A 21,843-nucleotide genomic window follows, 5' to 3' on the forward strand; every position below is an offset into this window, starting at 1 on the left:
TCCGCCCTCCTTCTCCCCACCCCCTCCGGCGGATTCAACTCTCGACGCGCGTGCACAGCGCCCTCTTTTTTTCTTCCCTGGACGTAAATCTCCTCGCTGCCGCTTCCTTTGATCAAAACTAACTGAGGAAAGAGCGTCTTCTCTTTCCTTTCTTTGCATAAGTTCGCCTCAGAAATGCTAGGGATTATTTTGGGGGCGGGCGGAGAGGAAACCTCCTCACTTCGGCGGAGGGATTCCTACCCGAGCCCTGTCCGAGGCCGATTTGTAAGGAAGAAGTTCTGGCGCGCAGTTCGTTTGTCGCTTGAGCAATAGGAAGCGGCCGGAGCTGCTGCGCATGTGCGGGAGTGGCCCGGGAGAACTGGTGATGGGCTCCCGGCGGAGGCAGGAGTCGCTCCTTCGGTTCCACAGCCTCCTCCTGCGGTGAGTATTTCCCTCTTTACACCTTTTCCATTTGAAGTATCTCCCCTCCCCTCATGACATGCTGCAAGTGTCTTGAGGGCGGGGATGCCTTCGCCACTTACCTTCACAACAACCCTGTTAGGCAGGGCTGCTGCTGAGTAATAGTTTCCAGCACAAGGAACGCGTTGTGATCTTAATGCTACTTATTATGGGGACATTTTGTTCAGTTGTTGTAACTCACTTTTGCACCATTCGCGAGGAAACCACTATGAAGTCTGCTGGCCAACCACAGTCTCTCGCAGGGTTGCTGCGAGGAGGAAATAGGGAGAAAGACAGCTATGTAATGTGCTTCATCTTGGAAAAAAATTAAAAAATTGTCCAGTAGCACTTAAGTTTATTCTGGATATAAGCTTTCATGTGCATGCACACTTCTTCAGATATACTGAAGCAAAAGTCACCAGACCCTTATAATACTGTATATAGTGGGAGGGTGGGGTGACGTTTTTCTCAGAGTGGGTATGGTAAACCTGTTGAGGACTGTTAACGACTGCAATTAGTCATACGGGAAAAAGCAAGGGATAGTATGCAGAGAGCAAAAAAAGCATGGGATAATATGTAATGAGACAAGAATCCAGTATCTCTCCTTGGAGGAAAAGTGGGGGTGCAATAAATAATCAAATGTTCTTATGTCATGCTGTGGTGCATTTCTTTTTGTGTGTGTATAATTTTTATTAAGTTTTCTATTTTACAATTTAAAATATTCATTAAACAACCTTAAAATGTCAATGACTTCCATTCTTCTCTTTCCATGTTCAGTTTGCATATCATAAATCCCTCTATATTTTACATAAACTAAACCATTCAGTATTCCATTAATATATCCATCAAAACTTGTTTACACTGTTGTTAAATTTATCTTAATGCTGCCAACGTTTTCAAGTGTGGAGGTTTCCCCCATATATTCAATAAACATTTTCCAATCTTCTTAACATATCTTCTTTTTCTCGTTCTTTATGTTAGTTCCACAAGCTGCGCATGTTCCATCAGTTTAAGTTGCCATTCTTCTTTAGTTGGGACCTCACTCATTTTCCATTTTGGGGCTACTGTGGTGCATTTCTTAATGTTGGCTGGTGCAGAAACTTTGGGTTTTAAAAATAATTAAATATAATGCCCTGGCAACGCATTACGTTTTAAAAATGTGCTTCTTGCAGTTATGGTGCATCTTTCAAGTTAAATAAGGAACAGAGTGGTGGTTTTTGAGCCAAGCAATGAATGAGAATTGGAACCTGGAGCTCTCTGGCTAAAGTCTAGCAATAGGACAAGGGTGGAAGAAGGGCAGGCATGGGCAGGTGTCAAGGCTTTGTCATCATAATCCTGCACCAAGGATGATACAGTACACTGCTTAATATAAATCTATCTATATATTGCTATCAGGTCTTCAACTTATCAAATAAGCTTTCAGAATTTAATTTTGTTGCAAGTTCCTTCTGTGGAATGGGCCTTCTGGTATACCTGTAACAGTTCCTCGGAACCTGCAGGTGGTTCCCTAGAAATTAGCGTCTGGCTCTTTCTGCCTCCTGCTTGCCCCTAAATTAACCAAGATCAGAGGCACAGGATGGGGTCAGGCCCACAAAGGGATAAGGCTGTGCAAAACAGGCTTGATTTTAGTCAGTGGGAGCCCACACAATGCTGCCATGAGAACATAAGAAGAGCCTGCTGGATCAGGCCAATGAGCCATCTAGTCCAGCATCCTAGTTTCACAGTGACCACCCAGATGCCTATGGGGAACCTGCAAGCTGGATATGAGCACAACAGCGATTTTCAGCAACTGGCATCCAGAGATATTTTGTGGAGGTTCTACCATGAAGAACCTTCAATGGAGGTAGAACATAGCCATTGTGGCTAGTAGCCGTTGGTAGCCTTGTACTCCATCCTCTTTTAATGCCATCTAAATTGCTGGCCATCACTGCCTCCTGTGGGAGTGAGTTTCATAGTTTAACTATGTGCCAAAGGTTCCTTTTTATTTTCTCCTGCAGTGGATGGGTGCCATTCTGGCTTAAGGGAAACTGCAAAATGCTGCACTCGCTTGGGGACACTTTTGGCAATGAGTCTTGTCCTGAGCTTTTAGTAACAGCTTGACAGACAAAAATTAAATGGATGTGAGCATTGCTCTGCTGCTGCTTAATTAATGTTTCATGATTGGAGGTGGGAGTGGAATAGCAACCTTAAGACAGATGGTGATTTTAGTAGTATTTGTATACTGACAGTGTTACCAGAAGATTATTAGGGTTGGCCTGCAAAATATTTCTGTTGAAGTCTGTTTGTTAATTCAGAAAACTAAATACCTACTATAAATTACTTATGTTACAGAGTATATGAGGAAGGAAAAAAGAATATCAACCAAGGACCACTTACCTTTGAGGTAGGAATGTATAATTTCTCCAAAAAACACCCATTTTGTTTTACAACAGTAGATGAAAATGTATAGCTTTGCACTTGTGGGGGTGCTTATTTTAGATCTACATTCAGAAAAGGAGGAGGAGAAATCTGATTGAGAAACTTTAAAATTGTAGTATTTCTGAATCTGAGAAATTCATCTGATTGATTTGAAATGGAAGGTCAACTCATGCTATAAGAACAGCTATTGAGTGAATTTCATTCTGTGCCTCGAAAGTTGCAGGTGTTGGAATGAACTCTTAACAGTTTCTTGTAAGGAAAATATAGATCTTCTCTCATTTTTGCCATATCGTAGACCCTAATCTCAAGATTTTTGACGTAGCTTTGGTGCTTTTCCCTTAAAGAGATGCTTCCTTGACACTGATCAGCCTAATTTTTTAAGTATATGTATGCTGCTACCGTATGTAGATTACGGCTGCAATGTAGTTCAGTAGGAGAGCACCTTCATTAAATGTGAAAAGTCCAACTCTGGATCCCCACTAAAGAGATCGCTGAGATAGGGGGTGGGGGACAAATATGCTTGCGATTTGGAGATCAGCTTTTTAGTCAGGGGATATGGAAATGGACAGAAGATAACTCATTCTTATCTCACTTCATATAGATTTGCTTATGTATTGATGCTCTAAATTATAGCAGATAATGTTCTGTTCCTCAAGTGTCATTTAAATGCTTCCCAAAGCTGTGCTGCAGAAATTAAACTCTTTGTTCTTCCAGGCTGATGTACAAGTCTATTTGATTCAAGAAGGATGTATAAATCCCTTGGAGAGCTTCTGGGACAGGAGTGATACAATGTTCATTATGGAGAAAGTAGTATGTTTAGTGCCTTTATTTTAAAACAAACATTGAGCTTGCTTTTGTCTGAGTGGTAATCAGTCTAACACAATTGCTTATTCTTATAGAGACCTTGTGAAGAAATGCAAGAACTGGAAGAGCAGCATATAAGTGACACTTCTATTTCTAGGACTTTCCCCAAAGAGAATGTTTCAGCACTTGCTTTACCCCTTCCAAGAGCAAGGTGTGTGAATCCTAATTTTTTATATTTTTATTGAAAAGAATGCACTTTCTTAACAACCAGTGGAAAACTAATTGTTTATTATGCAAGTCAAGAGCTGTAATTGAATGTGTAAACTTCTGTGAAATGCTGAAAACAAATGTTTCATGTTGGCCTTAGTAGGCAGCCACCTGTAACTCCTCTAAGAGGAGCCTATGTTAAATTTGCATGAAGAGATGTAATAGCTTTTATTACATGTGAGACATAAATGAGCTTTCTTTGATTTGGGATAGCTTGCTATAGCATGCTGAATTGTAAGATCAAACGATCCAGCTCAGAAGCTAGTGGCTTGGTTTGGATTGTCTTAAGATGGGATGTGTACTAGACTTACCCTGTCAAGCCCAACCTTTCTGCCGCCCCTTCTCAGTGCAGTGTGATGTGATAAGCCAGGATGTCTTCAGTAAATCACCGTTTCCTATGATGTCTGAACTAGGTAACTATAGTTACATTTCATGGTTTGAAGTTGTTTTAAGATGCTTGCTCATTCTGAAACTGGTAGTCATAGCAGTAACTATATCTTCCAAGTTTGGACATTGCAGGAAACTGTAGTTAATTTAAGATGTGCCACAGCATGCCAGCAAACAGAGCAGATGTTCCTTCCTATCAAGTCAGGTATCTGCAGTTTTGATGTTTCATCACCTGCTGAAAACAATTCCGCTTCGCTAAGCATTTTCAGAGAATTAATTGAGTCAGTGTTTATAATTTATTCTGTACTCTATGGTGTTTTAATGCTTTTATTGTACATCACCATTGTGTTTTCTTAGGATAGCACATGCGTTTCTTGGTTTATTAAGCGAACAGCTTATGTTCTAAATCAGGCTACTGTGGCATAGAAAGGAATTAAGCATTTTCCCCTCATAATACACTCCTGACAGTTATTGAACAATTCTGATGTCTTTAAGCTTGTTTCCAGGCAGTTGATTTCATTCTACACAATGTCTCAAAATCCAAACATGGCCCACCCCAACATAAACGAGTCAGCACCGCTTCCTCCACTGTGGGTGCGATGTGATCGCTCTGACCCCAAACAAACGGTCTGGCTAGGAGCTGAACCTTTCTGCACTGGAAACAAGATTACGGGGATCCATCTATACACAGTTGCCTGCAATGGTAAGATTTTCCTTTGGATACCTTACTTGTCAGCAACCTCTTCATTGAATTTGGGTGAGAAGAAGTAGAGATGTTAAGACTATTAATGTAACCCCCCCTTTTTTTTTAGTCTTTAAAATGCAGTGTCTGCATTTCTGGTCCATAATCAAAGTCCTAGTTCATCACCTCTAGTCCTTAATATATTTTTCAGAAAGTGGTTGTTGGCTATATTGGTTAATACAGCATGTAGTACAGTAAACAAGTTGGGTTTTTCTTAATTCAAATGGCATTACCTGTAGCTATTTAATCTTCATGGTCTGGTGGGTGTACTTTACTTGCTGTTTTAAAGAGATGTAGGCAAGTGGGTGTGTATTACTGGTTGCCAGTAACAATTTTTGTCTCTGAGAAACCCATAATCTAGATCAGGCATCCCCAAACTTCGGCCCTCCAGATGTTTTGGACTACAGTTCCCATCTTCCCTGACCATTGGTCATGCTAGCTAGGGATCATGGGAGTTGTAGGCCAAAACATCTGGAGGGCCGCAGTTTGGGGATGCCTGATGTAGATTCTTTTCATAGCTTCTCAGTGTTGGGAGAGGCAGTAGGATACTGTACTGATATGAGGGGAATCTTCTGATGCAAGCAAATCCCAAGAGAAAACTGACATGTTGTTCTTCAAAAGTTTGAAAACTTCCACTAAATTCAGTTTTTTTTATTCAGGTCCAATATCAAATAAAAATTATTCAGCAGACTTGCAAGAACTAAAAGATACTCACAGAATAAGGACTCACTCTTCTGATGTAGGTTTCTCTAGTTTTTTATTTTATTATTATTATTATTTATTATTTTATTCACACCTATACAAATATTGGAACTAAGATACTTTAATTTTCAAATGCACACAACTGGCGAAACCTCAAGTCACTTACTGCCTAGACCCCTAAAATACTGATATTTAGACTTAGGACATGGCCTCTGTAGGGCTAGAGCCTAAACAATCTGGGTTTAGCTCTTGTTTGGGATTTAAGCCTTAATGGGATTTTATGGTAACCACTTGGGTGTTTGTCTTGTTCTAAACTATGGATGACATCCAATGTTAGATAAGCAGACTTCCCCTTCCTTACCTGCCCCCCTTCCCAGGTCCCTCCTCCCTCAGAAATATGCCCTGGAAGGTCACCTTTGCAACAGTATTCTGCAACTGTAAACTGTTAATTCTAGTTAACGGCCTTGGCCCAGTGTACCTGAAGCAGCGTCTCCACCCCATCGTTCAGCCTGGACACTCAGGTCCAGCACCGAGGACCTTCTGGCAGTTCCCTCACTGCGAGAAGTGAGGTTACAGGGAACCAGGCAGAGAGCCTTTTCGATAGCGGCGCCCACCCTGTGGAACGCCCTCCCATCAGATGTCAAGGAAATAAACAACTATCTGACTTTTAGAAGACATCTGAAGGCAGCCCTGTTAGGGAAGTTTTTAATGTCTGCTGTTTTATTCTGCTTTTTGTTGTTCTGTTGGGAGCTGCCCAGAATGGCTGGGGAAACCCAACCAGATGGGCGGGGTATAAATTATTATTATTATTATTATTATTATTATTATAGTTGACAATAAAGGGTTTTGCCCGTTACAAGTTCCTTGAAACCACTTCATTAGACTCCCTCTCACTGGAGGACACCCTTATTCCATTGGAGAGAAATATATTCGCTGATTTTTCTTGGAATTCTGTAAAGAAGATGGTGGAGGTCCCTCCCCTGACTTCTGCTGCCACACTGGTAAGGAAATCATCTCTCTTAACATATTATCGTAGCAGAGTAAAACTCTGCTGACCTAACTATGAATAGTGTAAATTAACAAACTAATGTTAGGTAGTTTAACTAGTGATAGTGCATTAAATGATTTATTAATCTTCCTGGGCTCTAGCAAGGATCCACATCAAGAGTTATGCTTTTTTTTGAACTTTCAGAAGATTCAGATGGCATCTGGGAGCCCTTTGAGTTCTGTGTATGAACTGAATAGGGAGCTGCAGTTCCTTCTTGTAAGTATAGCTATGAAAATCGCATTTCAGAAGAGAACTATTGGTCATATAGTAACGAGGATGGTTGTGTGATTTTAAAAAGCTGCCTTAAATCAAATTCATATTTGTAAGAATACTCCAAATTTTAAAAAATGTTTTGAAAGTCAGCTCACTCAGTAAAGATCATGGTAGTTCCAGCGGTATTTCTTTTCTTTCTGAAGAAATGGAACAAAGTATGAAGTCCCAAGTACAGTCCTAAGCACACTTACCAAGGAGTAAGTTTAATGATCTCAGTGGGTCTTGTCTGAGTAAACATAACTGATTCTTAGTTAGACCAAAATCCTACCCTGAGTACACTTTTTTGGCAGAATTTACACATGGTTTTTATAGGGGCAGATCCACTATACATGTAAAACAGTGGTTCCCCCAAAAAATTCGCCAGTTTGGTTCCATAAACTTAACCCCTGTGCACCCTACCATAACCAATACAAAGTTCTTGAATAGTGATCTTTTTGTTTTGTTTACACGGTGCTGTCAAGAGTTTGGCTGAGAGCTTGAAGACTGGCATGGCTGACTGGCCTAAACCTGTGGGGCGGGAACCAGCTGTTGAACTAGTACAGAAGCTTTTGAAAGGTAACTTTGTAGTATTCTGGAAATGTTTGCTGTGAAAAGCTGGACATGGACCATAGCTCAGTTGTAGAGCATTTGTTTTTCATATAGAAGGTCCCATGTTCAAACTATGGCATTTGCATTTAGAGCTGGGAATGCCCTCTACCTGAAACCCTGGAGAGCCTCTGCCAGTCAGTGTAGACAAACTGAGCTAGATGGACCCAATTGTCAGACTTGTCGTAAGGCAATTTCTTGTGCTTCCAATAGAAGTAGAGGTAAATTTGTTGGGTTCGGTAAATGTCCATTGCAGCCAAAGCTTTTTAGCAAAACTATTTGCATTATATCAATGGCATTTGCATTACAGTATTTATTGATACTCTGCTATGTATACCTTGCCAAAGATCTGTAATGTCATCCTCTCTCCCTCCCGCTTTAGATTTAAAGGACACGATGGACGGTTTGAAGATGCCAAACAGTAGTGATGCTGAGGTATTCAGGGCTGTGAAATTTTTCATTGTTCGTCATTGCCAGGGCAGTTTCAAGTCTGTAGTTGCTGGATGGATATGTGTTGGCTGTTCATTGTTTGTTAACTTCACTTTTACTGTTTGTCTGTTTGTTAATTGGTTAAGCCTCACAGGTGTATATAGGAGGGACTGTGCTCTTAGAACTTTCTTCCAGTGCAACTGTGCTTTTTGTTACTTTTTAAACTTAAATACCTTTTTATTTCTAAAATCTCGAAGCACTCCCTTGTTATGGTTGGGTCCTGTTGCAATTCAGATTGGTACCGCCACTTCCATTTATTTATTTAAAAGCGTTTATAATATTATTTTTTAAATTACTAAGTGGTGTGCAATTATTATTTTTTCAAATGTCATTTAAAAATGCAGCCCTAAATATGTTAAAAGAGCAATATAAAAGCATATAAAACAGATACAATAGGAATTGAGGAATACTAACACATAAAACACGAGTCTGATCTTCTGGGTCAAGAAAAGCCTGGGCAAAAAGATATATTTACAAAACATCTGAAGCATATGATGGCTGCTGCTCGCACATGGGGCAAACAAAAAAGGCATGGCAATGAAAGGGCAGTAGCAGAAATGCTTGTTTTCAGGTCACCACCCTATGGTAAAAATATCATAGGGTGTGACGCAATGAGTAGAATTTCTCCAGATGATCAAAGTTACCTTACAGGTCTATATTGTTGCAGTTTTTCAGGTCCTGGGGTGTACTAGTGCAACTCATTTCAGTGATAGGGTCCTCTTAGATTAGTCTAACAAAGAGTCTGATGGGTTTGGGGTGGCATGTCTGCTCCTGTTGATTCCCTTTGTTCAGCCTTCTCCAACCTGGTGCCACTACCAACCTAACATTGTGTGATCCAAAGGAACTCTTCCATATGTAACTATTTGGCCTTTTTATTTGTTACTGCTGTTGGATAAAAAAAGGTGTAGTGTTTTTTGCTTCTTTATTGTAAATGCACGGTGATAGATTTATTTGAAGAGCAAGATATAAATAACTAAAATAATATTAAATCCATGCCTTTATTTTGAAGGATGATTTTAAAAATTATTTTCAGAATCTCCAGGATGACACTGCTGCAGTTTATGGCACCATGAAAACACATTTTAGCAGGAGAAGAGACATGGATTTTGTTGAGCAGTTCTGGTGTAAAATATGGAAGAGTAAGTATGCTTCTAGATGACCCTAGGTATCTTATATTTTAAGACTTTTAGGCTGTAAGAGAAATGGCTGAAGGTTTATGCACTGTCCTGTTTGTTTTTCATTTGAGCCACTTTTAATTAACACTGATTTTATTTAATGCTTTGCTCCCCGCTCTCCCCCAAGATGTTACTTCATATGAAGAATTGGTGAAGTGCTTCACATTGATAATGAAAGCTCTCCAGCGTGGTGAATTGAAGACCTGGGTATGTAATGATTAATAAAGCTTACATCTTGGGCAAACCAGTCCTATCTAGGGATGGTCAGACTTCAAGCTTTTGGGATCTGCTTTTTTCCTGTAATCCTGCTGTCTGCATACTGGAACCACGTGCAAAGTACTGTCTTAGAAAGTGGAGCAGGTATATCCTTAGAGTTAAGGAACAGGGCATATGTTAGTGCTCGCTTTTGTTCCGCTGAGAAATCCATTCCTCCAGCCCACCACATTTTTTGTTTCGTTTTGGAAAACAAGAAGTTTTTTTTCTATTGTTCACCAAGAATTTCATTACCAATTATTAATCTACTGCAAATCCCCCATAGATTTACCAGTAGATCCCAGTCCACCTTCTGACCACCCCTGCTATATAGTAATTATGTTACTGGGAAGTAGGCAGGGAGACAAGATGCACAACTACTATGCTAGCTGGGCTGCTGTGGCATCCTGGAAGTTTTTGGTCTGGGACTAGGATGGGGAGAAGCACAACCAGATAACCAAAAAAATGGCAAGCTCCATCGGCATTCCTTGGTGCTACAGTCCACCAATCAGGCTGCTTTGGAAAGGATGCCTACATTGCAGGCATTTTTCATGTTGGGTTTCCACCAAATCTTGTAAACCCCCAGCCAGAGGAACTACAATATAGGATTGTTCCCTTAACTCAGCAGTGGCTAGCCTTTTTCAGGCCGAGGGCCTCATTGACCCTTAGCCAGCTCTCCAGGGAGCTACCTGCTAAAGTGGGTGGGAAATAAATACCTTTTTAATTAAATGCTGAGTACATAGATTATAATCCCTCTTTCCCCTGCTTCTCGGCTCATTGTATTTTAATTCCTTCCATACTGACGTGGGTCTCAGATTTAAGAGAACAGGTTTTTTTTTTTTGCTTTGTTTTTAAACCAGCTGCTCTGGGATTACAAAAGTAAAGTCTCAGGACAAAGAAAACTCGAAGGGGAAAAGAGAGAAGTTGGTTTTGGTTTTGGATTTACCTTGATGAATCTCCAAAGGAGTACAGAGGAATATTGTTCTTAAAATACTGTGCAGAGTTGCAGAGGAGCTTCTCCTTACTGGGCAGACAAAGCAAAAGAAATCTCCCCCACTGCCCCAAACTGGCACCTCTTTACAACACAACTGCAGGTGCACCTCTCTGGCAGATCTCATTTTCTCTCCTCCTTTTAATTTGAGTTGGTGTTCACTAGAACTTGGACCAAAGTTTGTTTTTTACTGCCAGGACTCAGCTCACAAAAAGTTGAAGTAACTAATGCCTAGAAACCATATATTAAGTGATATGTTTTTTCTTTACTTGCTGAGTAACTGTAAGCAGTCTTGTAAGCGGGTGGCGCTGTGGGTTAAACCACAGAGCCTAGGGTTTGCCGATCAGAAGGTCAGTGGTTCGAATCCCTGCAACGGGGGGAGTTCCCGTTGCTTAGTCCCTGCTCCTGCCAATCTAGCAGTTCGAAAGCATGTCAAAGTGCAAGTAGATAAATAGGTACCTCTCCGGCGGGAAGGTAAACGGCGTTTCCGTGTTCTGCTTTGCTTCACCAGAAGCGACTTAGTCATGCTGGCCACATGACCCGGAAGCTCCCTCAGCCAATAAAGTGAGACGAACGCTGCAACCCCAGAGTGGTCCGCGACCGGACCTAATGGTCAGGGGTCCCTTTACCTTTACCTTTTATAGTCCTTGCAGAATTCCTATCAAAGCAGTTTCCAGGTTATTTTTTCTTAAGCCAGCTGCAGCTTCTACAAATGTAAATGGCTTTTTGGAGCTCACTTTACACCTTCCTAATGAATTAGCCTCAAGGCTAATTAGCAAACAGAAGGTGCTAAAGATCCTTCCAAAGACCATTAACAATCTGCTCACCCTGAGTCTTCATCTCAGTTTACAGAGTCTTGATCGTGAAATGACAGTGCTTTCCACAAAGTCACCCAGGTGGCTTCTGGGACAAAGATCTAGTTTGATATAATTGGCACTGAAAGGAGCATATCCAGTGAATTTACTTTGGTTTTTTTTTTAAGGACTAGGCTCGTGCTGGGGAATGTGCTGCATATTGAGGAGTCTTGAGTCACTGCCTGGTTGCCTGGCAGCAATTTCTGGTTGCCAGTGGTGACCACGAAACTTCTTTATGGCAGGTCTGCTTCCAGCCCCTAAGAGGAATGCTTTAGTTCAGCCAGTCCTATTCAGGCTCTGTAAGTGTGGGTAGGGGCAGGCAGGGGAGTTTCAGGGAGAATAAATATACCACTTTTTCCCCCTTTCCCACCCCTATGATACCTTTCCCAGCTGTGCTGAGGATAAGATAATGCATCCATATCTGCCCGATTCCCTGGAATAACACTGCCAGTCAAAATTAGGCAACAGTGGGTGAGATGGACAATCAGCCTGTTGTGGTAAAAAGCAGGTTCTTATATTCTCAGTGGGCTCTGTTTTAAGGCTGGTACCCATGAAACCAAGCATCTGAAACCTAAGTAGCCAATGGGTGGGAGGGTTCTGGAGAATGGGAAAGAGAATATCTGTGTTTTCCTTTCCTTGCTCCTGAAATACAGTGCAGAGAAGGTAGGTGGGCTTTTTAATGTCATGTCATACACCTGCCCCCACCTTAATCCCTTTCTGTCAGGTTACTGTCTATCTTAGGGGTTTGCAGAGGCCAGTTTTCTCCCCCACCCCACAATTTCCCTTTATTTTTCATGCTCTCTGTTAATTTAATAATAATAATAAATTAATTTACAAACTATTGTCTTTCTTTGTACCCAGGGCAGGGGTTGCTCTGCACATGTTGTTGGGTTACAACAAATCTGACAATTTGCTGTGCTGGGTGGGTCTGATGGGAGTTGTAGTCTACTGACATCTGGACGGTATTATATAGGCTTCCAACTATGAAACCACTCTTAGTACTTTTGAGTGACCCTGCTTTTACTTCCAAACTAAGAGGTATTCTACTACCTGACTTTGCTAATTGAGGGAATGAGTATCAGTGAATGTATTTGTTTGAATGATTAGGGCAGAATTTTACTGTTACGCACTGAACTGACTCGTATAGCCTTCAGAAATGCGTTCTCTTAAAACTACTCTTTGTGCCGTAATTCTGCTTCACTATATCTTGTCAGTAGACAGGATGTATACATTTATTTATACAGATTATGTCTCTGTAGGTTCATCAAGGAAGTAACAGCTTACTGAGCAAACTGATTAAGCAATCTTATAATGGAAGCGTAGAATCAGTTTCTCTTAGTGGAGATACTCCAATTCAAATGCTTCTAGAAATTGGTGTGGATAAGATGAAGAGAGATTATGTTAGCTATTTTGTCGGTAAGTCTATTTTGCACAACCATCATCATATTGGGTGACTGCGTCCAAACAATCCATCACTTTTGAAATCAATCTCTTTCAATTAAAAAAATTTAGATGGGCATGTCATGAAAAAGGATTTGAAGTTCTGTTGGGCAAATTACTTAATTACATGTTAGGACTGTTTCCTTGAATGCTACTTTGCATATAAACCAACAAAAGTGACTGTCTTACTCAACAAACTATCAGCTGAGTTTGCCAGATGGTCCTTGTCCTTATGTTGCTGTTCTGCATTATCTTCCCGTAATATTTAGAAGATTTCTCTTTTTAAAAGACATTTTTCGGGGGGGGGGGGAATTGCGCATAATAAGTCCCTGTCAGTGGGAATGGTGGAATATAAATAAATGAATGAGGAGGAGGTTTGCATTTCAAACAAAAGTACAAAAAAGAAAGAAGAGAGAGAATCGTTAGAGATCCATCGGAAGGGGGTACAATGATGTACAAACTAATTTCTGCATAAGTTAATAAGTTTTCAATATTGCCTTCAGCACATTTCTTAAATCGCCTCCCATACAGAGAGCTATTGACCCAAATGTTTGGTTTTGTTACACTATTTTATGTCTTACTGTCTTTGTTTGTTGGAAGCCATCCAGAATGGCTGGGGTAATGCAGTCAGATGGGCAGCAAATAAATAATACATTATTATTATTATTATTATTATTATTATTAATGAAATATGAATGTGTGCCAAGGTTTAAGTGAAACTTCGCAATAAAATAAAATAAAATCTAACGTTCCTTCCCATATTTGTTAATAATATACAATTTATGCCCTAGAATCTTATTGATGGAATTTATTGTTTTTACCACATATTTAGCAACTAAAATTATTGGTTGAACCAACATTTTTGCCACTGTACATCTGTATTTTTATATGTGTTACTAGGCAATAGTTCTAGTACCAATTTCCTTTTACATTTTTTACATACCTTAATGACTGATTGCACTTGGTGGTCATGCTCCTAGATGCATTCATTCAGGGGTAATTTTGCTGACCTAATTGATACTATCAATACATTGTATGTAGCATTGCCACTAAAACAGCCTTTTGCTGCCTGTAAATATTAGTGGTTGAAAAACTGCCCTCTTTTTAAACAAGTTTTCTGAACCACTCTTCAAAAAAATAATAATCCCAGAGTGAGGTACAATATAATAAATACAATAAAGCATATATGATATTAGCAAATAGAACTTTAAAACAGCAACAAAACGCACAGATCCAGTAGAATTCTCCAATAAGAAGTCAACCAAAGGCTGGGATACAAAAAATGTGTTTTTAATTTGTTAAGAAGTTAAAACTGCTGTGGCCAACTTGCAAGGTCTCTTACTCATCTGGGTTTCATCTCAAGTTTTCTCATTGGTCTTGGGCTCTTTGCAGAGCAAACTTGGCGGGAGGCTTGTGACTTTCTGTGTGATATCCCCATTTGGTGTTTTTTTATATATAAATGAAAGGTAAGCCTGCAATGTTATAAGTTTCCATTGTATTTAAAATTATGCTAAGTAGAACTATCTTTGTTTCAGGCAAGGAATTTGCAATCCGTACTCACTTGGTAAGAGACTTCCAATTTTCCTCTCTTCAAAACAGTAGTGAATGACTGGCCCAGCCTGCACAGTGCTAGTTCTGCTCTGAGTAAACCAACTGGAATTAATGGACCTATGTTAGTCATTCCCATCCATTTCAATGGGTCTACTGTGAGCAGGACTAGCATTTGATACAACTCGCTGATCTTGGCTACTTTGTCAAGAAGCAGCAAATCATAATCCCTGGATTAGCATTGTTTCCAAACTGGAGATGTGGTTTGTTTCATTCCCAACAGACTATAGTGAAAACAAAATTTTAAAAAATCCTTCCAGTAGCACCTTAGAGATCAACAAAGTTTGTCATTGATCATCTTTTGTAATAAGACAGCTACTTTGAGATCTTGTATAGAATGTCCTGGAAGATTGAAGTGTTATACTGGTTTCTCTGTCTTGTGAGTAAGTATAAGAGTAGCTGTCTTATTACAAAAGAATTTCAGAAATAGACTATAAAGAGAAATTGCAACTTATTACCAAACTTAAAACCATGGAGAGATCTGGTCTGAATAGAGACATTGGATTCTTCTCTCATTATATATGATAAAGCTATTTTTAGCCATCTCACCCCTTGCTTTTTCCTGTAAGTCCAATTGCAGTCGTTAACAGTCATCAACAGGTTTACCACATTCCCACAATCACCCATTCCCACCACCCTTCTGAGTAATACCCCTCCCCACCCTCTCACTATATACAGTATAAGGGTCTGGTGACTTCCGTTTCAGTGTATCTGAAGAAGTATAAATGCATACGAAAGCTTATACCAATGACAAACTTAGTTGGGTTCTAAGGTGCTACTGGAAAGAATTTTTTTTTAATTTTGTTTCAACTACGGTAGACCAACACATCTACCTACCTGTAACTAGACTATAGTCAGTGAGCCAAAAACAAACATTGGTTACAGTTCAGGGGTTTAAGGGAGTGGGACAGACATGATCCCTGGTTTGGACAGAACACTAGGCCAAGAATCATAGTTTGTTTCCTCCACATGATAACAGGGGGAGCAAAGCAGCTCTTCACAGTAAACCATTAACTATGGTTTACTATGATGAGCAAACTAGACCTTTTATGAGCAGAACTGCAGCAATTCTTTTGGCTTAGTCTTTCTTGAGTAAAGTAGGGGTGAGCACTGCCTTGCATGTATTGAAGTATTTGCGTTGTATTCTGTCTTAACCCAGCAACTTACATATATTTGGTGTCTCTCTTAAAGGCTATTGATTTTTGTTCTTTGCCACCTCTTTGTCTTGAAGGACTACTTCATGTCAACTTCAGTAGATCTACAGGAGCAGGTTCATCGCATCCAGAAACTCCACCATATGCTAGAGATCGTGGACAATTGTGTAGAACTTCTTAAACTTGAGCAAGAGAACCTCATCTTCTTGACACAGTAATTGTTTACCAGCAAATGTCAATAGCAAGGACAAGTGAATTCTCTGGAATACTGATATGTGGAAAGGGGAAATGGCCATATTAATTGAGGATGGAGACTGCAATTGGGGGCAAATATATAATAATGATTGGATTATTCTTGGACACCCAAGTTGCTGTATGTCAAGTTTTTTGGCCATAGAATATATTTCTAAAGGGGAGGGGAGTACTGTTTAATTCTTAACAGCTAATCTCTAAATCAGTTGCTTCCAAAAAATTTCATGCCACCAACTCCATGGTTACATAAATTAATACCCAGTGCCGCCTACTCTATAAAAACCATTATTCAGAATAGTGGCTTGTACAACCCACTAGGGAAGATAATTGCACAATAAAATTCAAAACAATAATTAATTGTACATTTATTCAAAATCCAATAAAACTATTTAGTTCAGTTAATTCAACTATATTGATGATACCAGCTTTTCAAAGTCTGATGGCCATTTACACTTCTGCTGGCCCCCTGCTGCCCCCTTGCCTTTTAGCGCCCTCCAGAGGACAGTACTTTGAGAACCACAGCTCTAAAGTTATCTCTGCTCCTATTTAAGAAATCAAAAATCAATTGAAGGTATTTCTGTTGCTGCTATTTCCTGTAAATGCTCCTAAGTTTCTCAGCATGAATGTGCTCTTTGCACAACTCCTGTTCACTCTGGCACTTACGAAAGTACCTTCCAAATAGGTTGTGCTTTGCCTGAGTGTATCTCGTACCTTTTTGCCAGCTGATCACTGTAAAGATTAAGGATGTGGCTGGTTTGGAATTACTGTGTAGGGATCAATAGTTAACATTCCCTGGGTATCTCTTCAGAGTGCTGATATTAAAAAAAAATACTCTTTTTCCTAGGTCCTGTATAAATTACTACAAGGAAAACCCCCTGAATGAAAATAATGTATTTCAGCTGCCAGTCAGGACAACTTTTGTGAAGGAGTTCTACCAAAAGTAAGCTAGTCCTCAGTATTTGAACCCTGGAATTTAAATGCCCGTAGAGTGTTAACTGCCAGGTTGTCTTATAATTGGCTTTCTTCTTGACTGTCCTTCAGTGCAAATCCTCAAGTATGGAGAATGGAAATCAGCAGTGGGCAAGGAGAGAAAAAAGTGAAAACAATATGGCAACTGAGCACCACAGTGCCAGCTGAACACATGAGCTCAAGCAGTGTAGGTGAGTGGGTCTCTATGATCTGAATTTCACTGTTTGTATTTGCTTCTTTGTCTCTCCCCTCTCTGCCTCATTCCACTTCCTGTAGCCTACCTTGTAAATGTCTTATTATTGGGAATCTTATTTTCCAGTACTGGAGCTGATGGCAAACTGGTGATTGCCGATGCAGACACATCTTACATGTGGTTTAAATGGATAGACCTGAGGCATGTGTGAAGACTTGCATATCAGCAAGGGAGAGGCTATTTATACGTACGAGAGATCACTGATTACAGTTCCTTTTGGCCTCCAAAAATGAAGGGAATTTCTGGGGTGTAGCTTACAGGAGTGTCATTCTCTAGAAAGAGAGGAAGATGGGTTTCTTCTGTGAAGTATGTGTGTGATACTGAGGAAAGGTAAACAACAAGGGTGCTGGCTCAGATAACTCCCCAAACAAGTTAGTAGACTCTAGAGGCATTATAGTCTTTCAGTGAGTTTGGAAACAAGTTCCTTATTGGTTACGGTCAGGGCCATGCAGCTGATGGGTTGATTAATTTTGATGTCTTTGCTTTGAGGTCTTCAGAAAGGGAGAAGTACCATCTTTCCACTTCCAGCTATGGCTGATGTAGTGGAGGTCAGATGTTAAGATGAAGGTTGCCACCAGAATGTAGGTGTCAGATCCAGGTTTCATCCCAAACTGTTCAGAGATTCTCTGAAAAAACATTGGACATTTTGGTCCTGGAAAGAACATCCTAGATAGACCAGGTCTCCACATTCTACCTAGGGACTATGTGTTTTTGTCTTAGTTAGAATAACTAAGATCCTGTGAATGGGCTTCTGCCCTCTTTTTCTGTGCAAGAAAGTGTTCCGTGTCAGTGAGGTTCCGAGTTTCTTGAATTGCATAGTTCAGCTTATTCCTTCACGGTGGGAGCTTCCAAACTTGAGAAAGTTTCTCTCCCACCCCCCACCCCACCCCCCAATGGAAAACACAGAAGCCTCCTCTTTTACTTAACCAGAAAAAAGTTTCATGGATAAGTCCAATGTTTTGCTTTTAACATCCTGTATAAGCACCTCATAATCCACTTGTTGTGGTTTCTCTACCTGTCACCAATTTCTTTGGTCTTGCAGGTCTTCTGGATGATACGGAAGATGGTGGCAGTAAAGAAATGTGTTTTATTACCTTCACCGAGTGCTCTCAGGTGTACTTTACATAAAATATTGGCAGTATTTCCTGCTCTTCTTCCCGCAAGAGCCTAGGGCATCTAACAGTAGCCAAATATAAAATCTACACAAGACAGTTATTAAAACCAATATAGTAGTAAAAATGCAGTTGAGCAGATAGCAGGAGGAGGACCTATTTTGCATGCAGAAAGTTTTGAGAGAGAACTTCATCTGAAGTCCTGCAGAGCTACTGCCAATCAGTATAGATAATACTGAGCTGGACGGACCAATAATCTGACCCCCCAGAACCAGGCAGCTTTCTGTGTTCCTGACATTTAGTAGTCACAAGCCTCTTGACACTGAAATTGTGCTTATGTCTAGTAACCGCCAATAGATCCATTGAAGATTCGTAGATAGTACTGAGATAGAAAAACCAACGTTCTGACTCTGTATAAGACAACTTCCTTATGTTTAGGGAAGCTTTTAATGCCTGGTGTTTTAATGTATTTTTAATCTTTTGTTGGAAGCTGCCCACCAGAGTGGCTGGGGAAACCCAGCCAGATGGGCAGGGTAGAAATCATAAATAAATAAATGATGGTGATGATGTTCCAGATAAGTGGACTGTTGGACTCCACTCCAGCTTTGTACCAAAGTCAATACATGAAGCAGAGCTGCAGCCTTAAAGTTTAAGCCTTATTCTTTGCTCCTGCTAAATGTTTATGTAGTGTCTACAGTGTGCCAGAAGTTAATATACTCATTTGTCCACAATGCTTGGAATTTATGTTAGGTAGATGGTACTAAGGAAGCAAGGAGGGTTGTGGACTAGCAGAGGAAAATTGGGGATGTTGGGGAGAGTGGCAGTGAAAAATGAGGTAGTGAGGACTGTGTTGAAAAGCAAGACACTTCTATTGACAGGTAATCTAAAAAATGCTCATTTTAGCTATTGAGTAACCCTGAACCAGTTGGCACCTAATTCTCTATAATTCAAATAACGTTTTCTTAATGAAAGCCTCAGCAGAAGGTTGTATTTTTGCTAAATTAATCAGAAAAGACTTTGGACTGGTGGATCTCAGTGTTTGTCACACTTTTCAAATTTACCATTCCAGAAGCATATCACAGGGTTGGACCACAAGCATTGATCCTTAGCTAACAGGACCAGTAGTCATGATCCTTAGCTAGCAGGACCAGTAGTCAGGGATGATAGGAATTGTAGTCTCAAAACATCTGGAGAGCCGAGTTTGAGGAAGCCTGCTTTAGGTGGTCTCTGCAACCGTAAGGAATACACTTAAGTGGTGGCCATGGGAATTACCTAAGAGATGCAGAAGGGAAGCTATACCCTTCCCCTTCCCTGGCCGAAGATGGTATCAAGGTCTTTGTGTTTGAAGGAGAACAAAGAACAGGCAGTGTTGAAGTGGGATTGGAAGAGGCATAAAGGAATGGCTTGAGGGGGAAGCAAATCTGTGGAGACCTTCCACCTTAAGCTCAGCCTGTATAAAGCCATGTATCCCAAAGACCACCACAAGCTTCCAGTGACCATTCTTAGGAAACCATAACCCAAGGTATGCCCAGAGACCTCTGCAATCTCTTAATGCTCAGAGATTGAGGTGCACTCAACAACTATGCATCTATAATCTTGAGTCCTAGTGAAATATTAACCTTATTTTTTTTTTAAAAAAAGCACAAACACTCAGAAAACTTGATGCCATAATGTTTAAGCTCTCCTCTGTCTCCAAGCTCTGGCCATTATGCCCCATATTGCTGTTACAGAAACCTCGATCCTTGCTGTTACGGCACTGCACTGTTTGTGTGGATCTTTGGATCCTTGTCTTAAGTTCCTGTGTTATACAGATGTTTGGCTTTAATGTGGCATTCTTTCCGGACGAAAGTTGGCACTTACCCAGGGGTTGTTAAAAGTAATCCAGTGCTTCACCCGGTCCCCAAAACTCTCAAAACACAAATCTGCATAATCCTTAAAACAACTTGCCAGGCTTGCATTCTGCCACCCTCCATATTTTTCTTGAAGTACCTGCGTGTGTGCAAGAAATTTTTAAAGGGCTATTTTTTTTAAGTGTCCAACATTCTCTTGATTTAATAAATGCAAGATTAATATTTTTAAAAAAGTTTGCGGCTGTGTCACTCCATCCATCTTAAAGCCAAATCTTTAAGTTATACCTCAGGTTAAGTACGCTGCGGGTTGCATACTTTCAAGTTGTGTACTTGGCGGACCCAGAAGTGTTTACTTCCGGGTTCCGCCGCATGCGCAGAAGCGTTCTGCGCACTTTGCGCACGCACACTATCGCCACTCGGGTTGAGTGCTTTTCAGGGTGTGAACAGCTCCCCGGAACGGATTGAGTACTCAACCCGAGGTACCACTGTACTACTACTACTACCACCACCACCACCACCATCAATTTATTAATAAGCAAGTAACAAATGCATTTGCAGAGAAATGGGGGAAATAATTGCAACATTAAACTCCAAGATGCTTTTATATACCCATGTACTTTTATTTTTCCCTTATATAACTTAAGATTTACTGGGATGGGTAAAAAAAAAAAATTTAAAATGTTAGTTCTCATTCCCCAACCCAACCCACATTATCAAAGTATCCTCCTTCAAACCTGAGGCAGATCCCAGTAGTGGAGGGTTACAAAGGGAACAATCTTGTTTTCCAAGAGTGCATTGATGGTATCGTTGTAGAAGTGTACGCCTTTCTCGTTCACTTGAGCTGTGAACGGGTGGGGTGGGGTGGGGGAGAATAAGAGGATCTCAATATTAAGATGTAATTCAGGGGGAAATACATAAACTGATATATGGGGCAGAAGAACTTTTTTGGCCCACATAAGTCTTTGCAGTCACCCAATGGAATGTGTTAAATTGCTTTCAAAACAAAACACTAACAGAAAAACGAATGGCATGTTCTATCACAAACCCTTCCTGAAACTTATTTCAGTTCCAAGAGTGGTTTATGCAGCAAAAACAAAAACTGAAAGTTCCCTCTTGGCCTAGTATGATACATGTATGAAGAGGGTGGATCACCACCAAATCCCACACCATCAGTTAGTTGCCATATTGTAGGAAAATATTGATGTGTTACCCCAAAATGTTAGTCTTACATCTAATCCCTGTGGGCAAAATACGAGGCCAGGAAATTGAGAACAAGTAGTGATTAACCTTCAGTTCTTTCAAAAGCTGAATGTCATCCTACAAGCAGAGAGGGAAAGAGGGGGAAATAAATTAGTTTTGCTCACGTCTTTAAAAACATCCTACAGGTCTTGCTACAAATTGGAGATTTGCAAGGCTGAGTCAGGCTAGTGATCCATCCAACAGCATCCTGCTTACTGAATTTGCTGAAATCCAGTCCTGAAAATTAAGAAGGTTGGGGAGGAATCTTACTTTAACGGTATAGTAGCCTTTGCATGACGAATCTGCTGTGTGGTTCATAAAGACCTTCCCTGCCTGGTGCCCGAAGGAGTCCCAGATACTTGGGCCTTTTCCATCCTTGTCCCAGGCGCCTTCGGTTTGACAGGCAGAACTACCAACGCCCCAGAGGAACTCTGAAGATATCGACAAATGAGCACAGCAAAAAACAAGTCGGCAAGCAGGAGTCCCACCAAACCGTTTCATTTCTATTTTTAGCACATTTCCCCCATGGTTTACATGACTT

General features: G+C 40.5%; 1 protein-coding gene across 1 annotated transcript; it reads left to right on the forward strand.

Annotated features, from left to right (window-relative positions):
* The first annotated feature begins 8 nt into the window (after positions 1–8).
* ZWILCH (zwilch kinetochore protein) lies at positions 9–20,342 on the forward strand. Its single transcript, XM_060282473.1, has 18 exons — positions 9–420; positions 2,770–2,821; positions 3,571–3,666; positions 3,756–3,871; positions 4,821–5,017; positions 5,716–5,795; positions 6,589–6,759; positions 6,951–7,022; positions 7,541–7,634; positions 8,047–8,099; positions 9,187–9,292; positions 9,456–9,535; positions 12,685–12,841; positions 14,401–14,429; positions 15,705–15,841; positions 16,724–16,819; positions 16,921–17,039; positions 18,144–20,342. Exons 1-18 carry the CDS (start codon positions 335–337, stop codon positions 18,227–18,229), a joined length of 1,827 nt encoding a protein of 608 aa, XP_060138456.1. The 5' UTR covers positions 9–334; the 3' UTR covers positions 18,230–20,342.
* The last annotated feature ends 1,501 nt before the right edge of the window (positions 20,343–21,843 follow it).

Source organism: Zootoca vivipara, chromosome 14, assembly GCF_963506605.1.
Source record: "Zootoca vivipara chromosome 14, rZooViv1.1, whole genome shotgun sequence".
NCBI classification, from domain to species: Eukaryota; Metazoa; Chordata; class Lepidosauria; order Squamata; family Lacertidae; genus Zootoca; species Zootoca vivipara.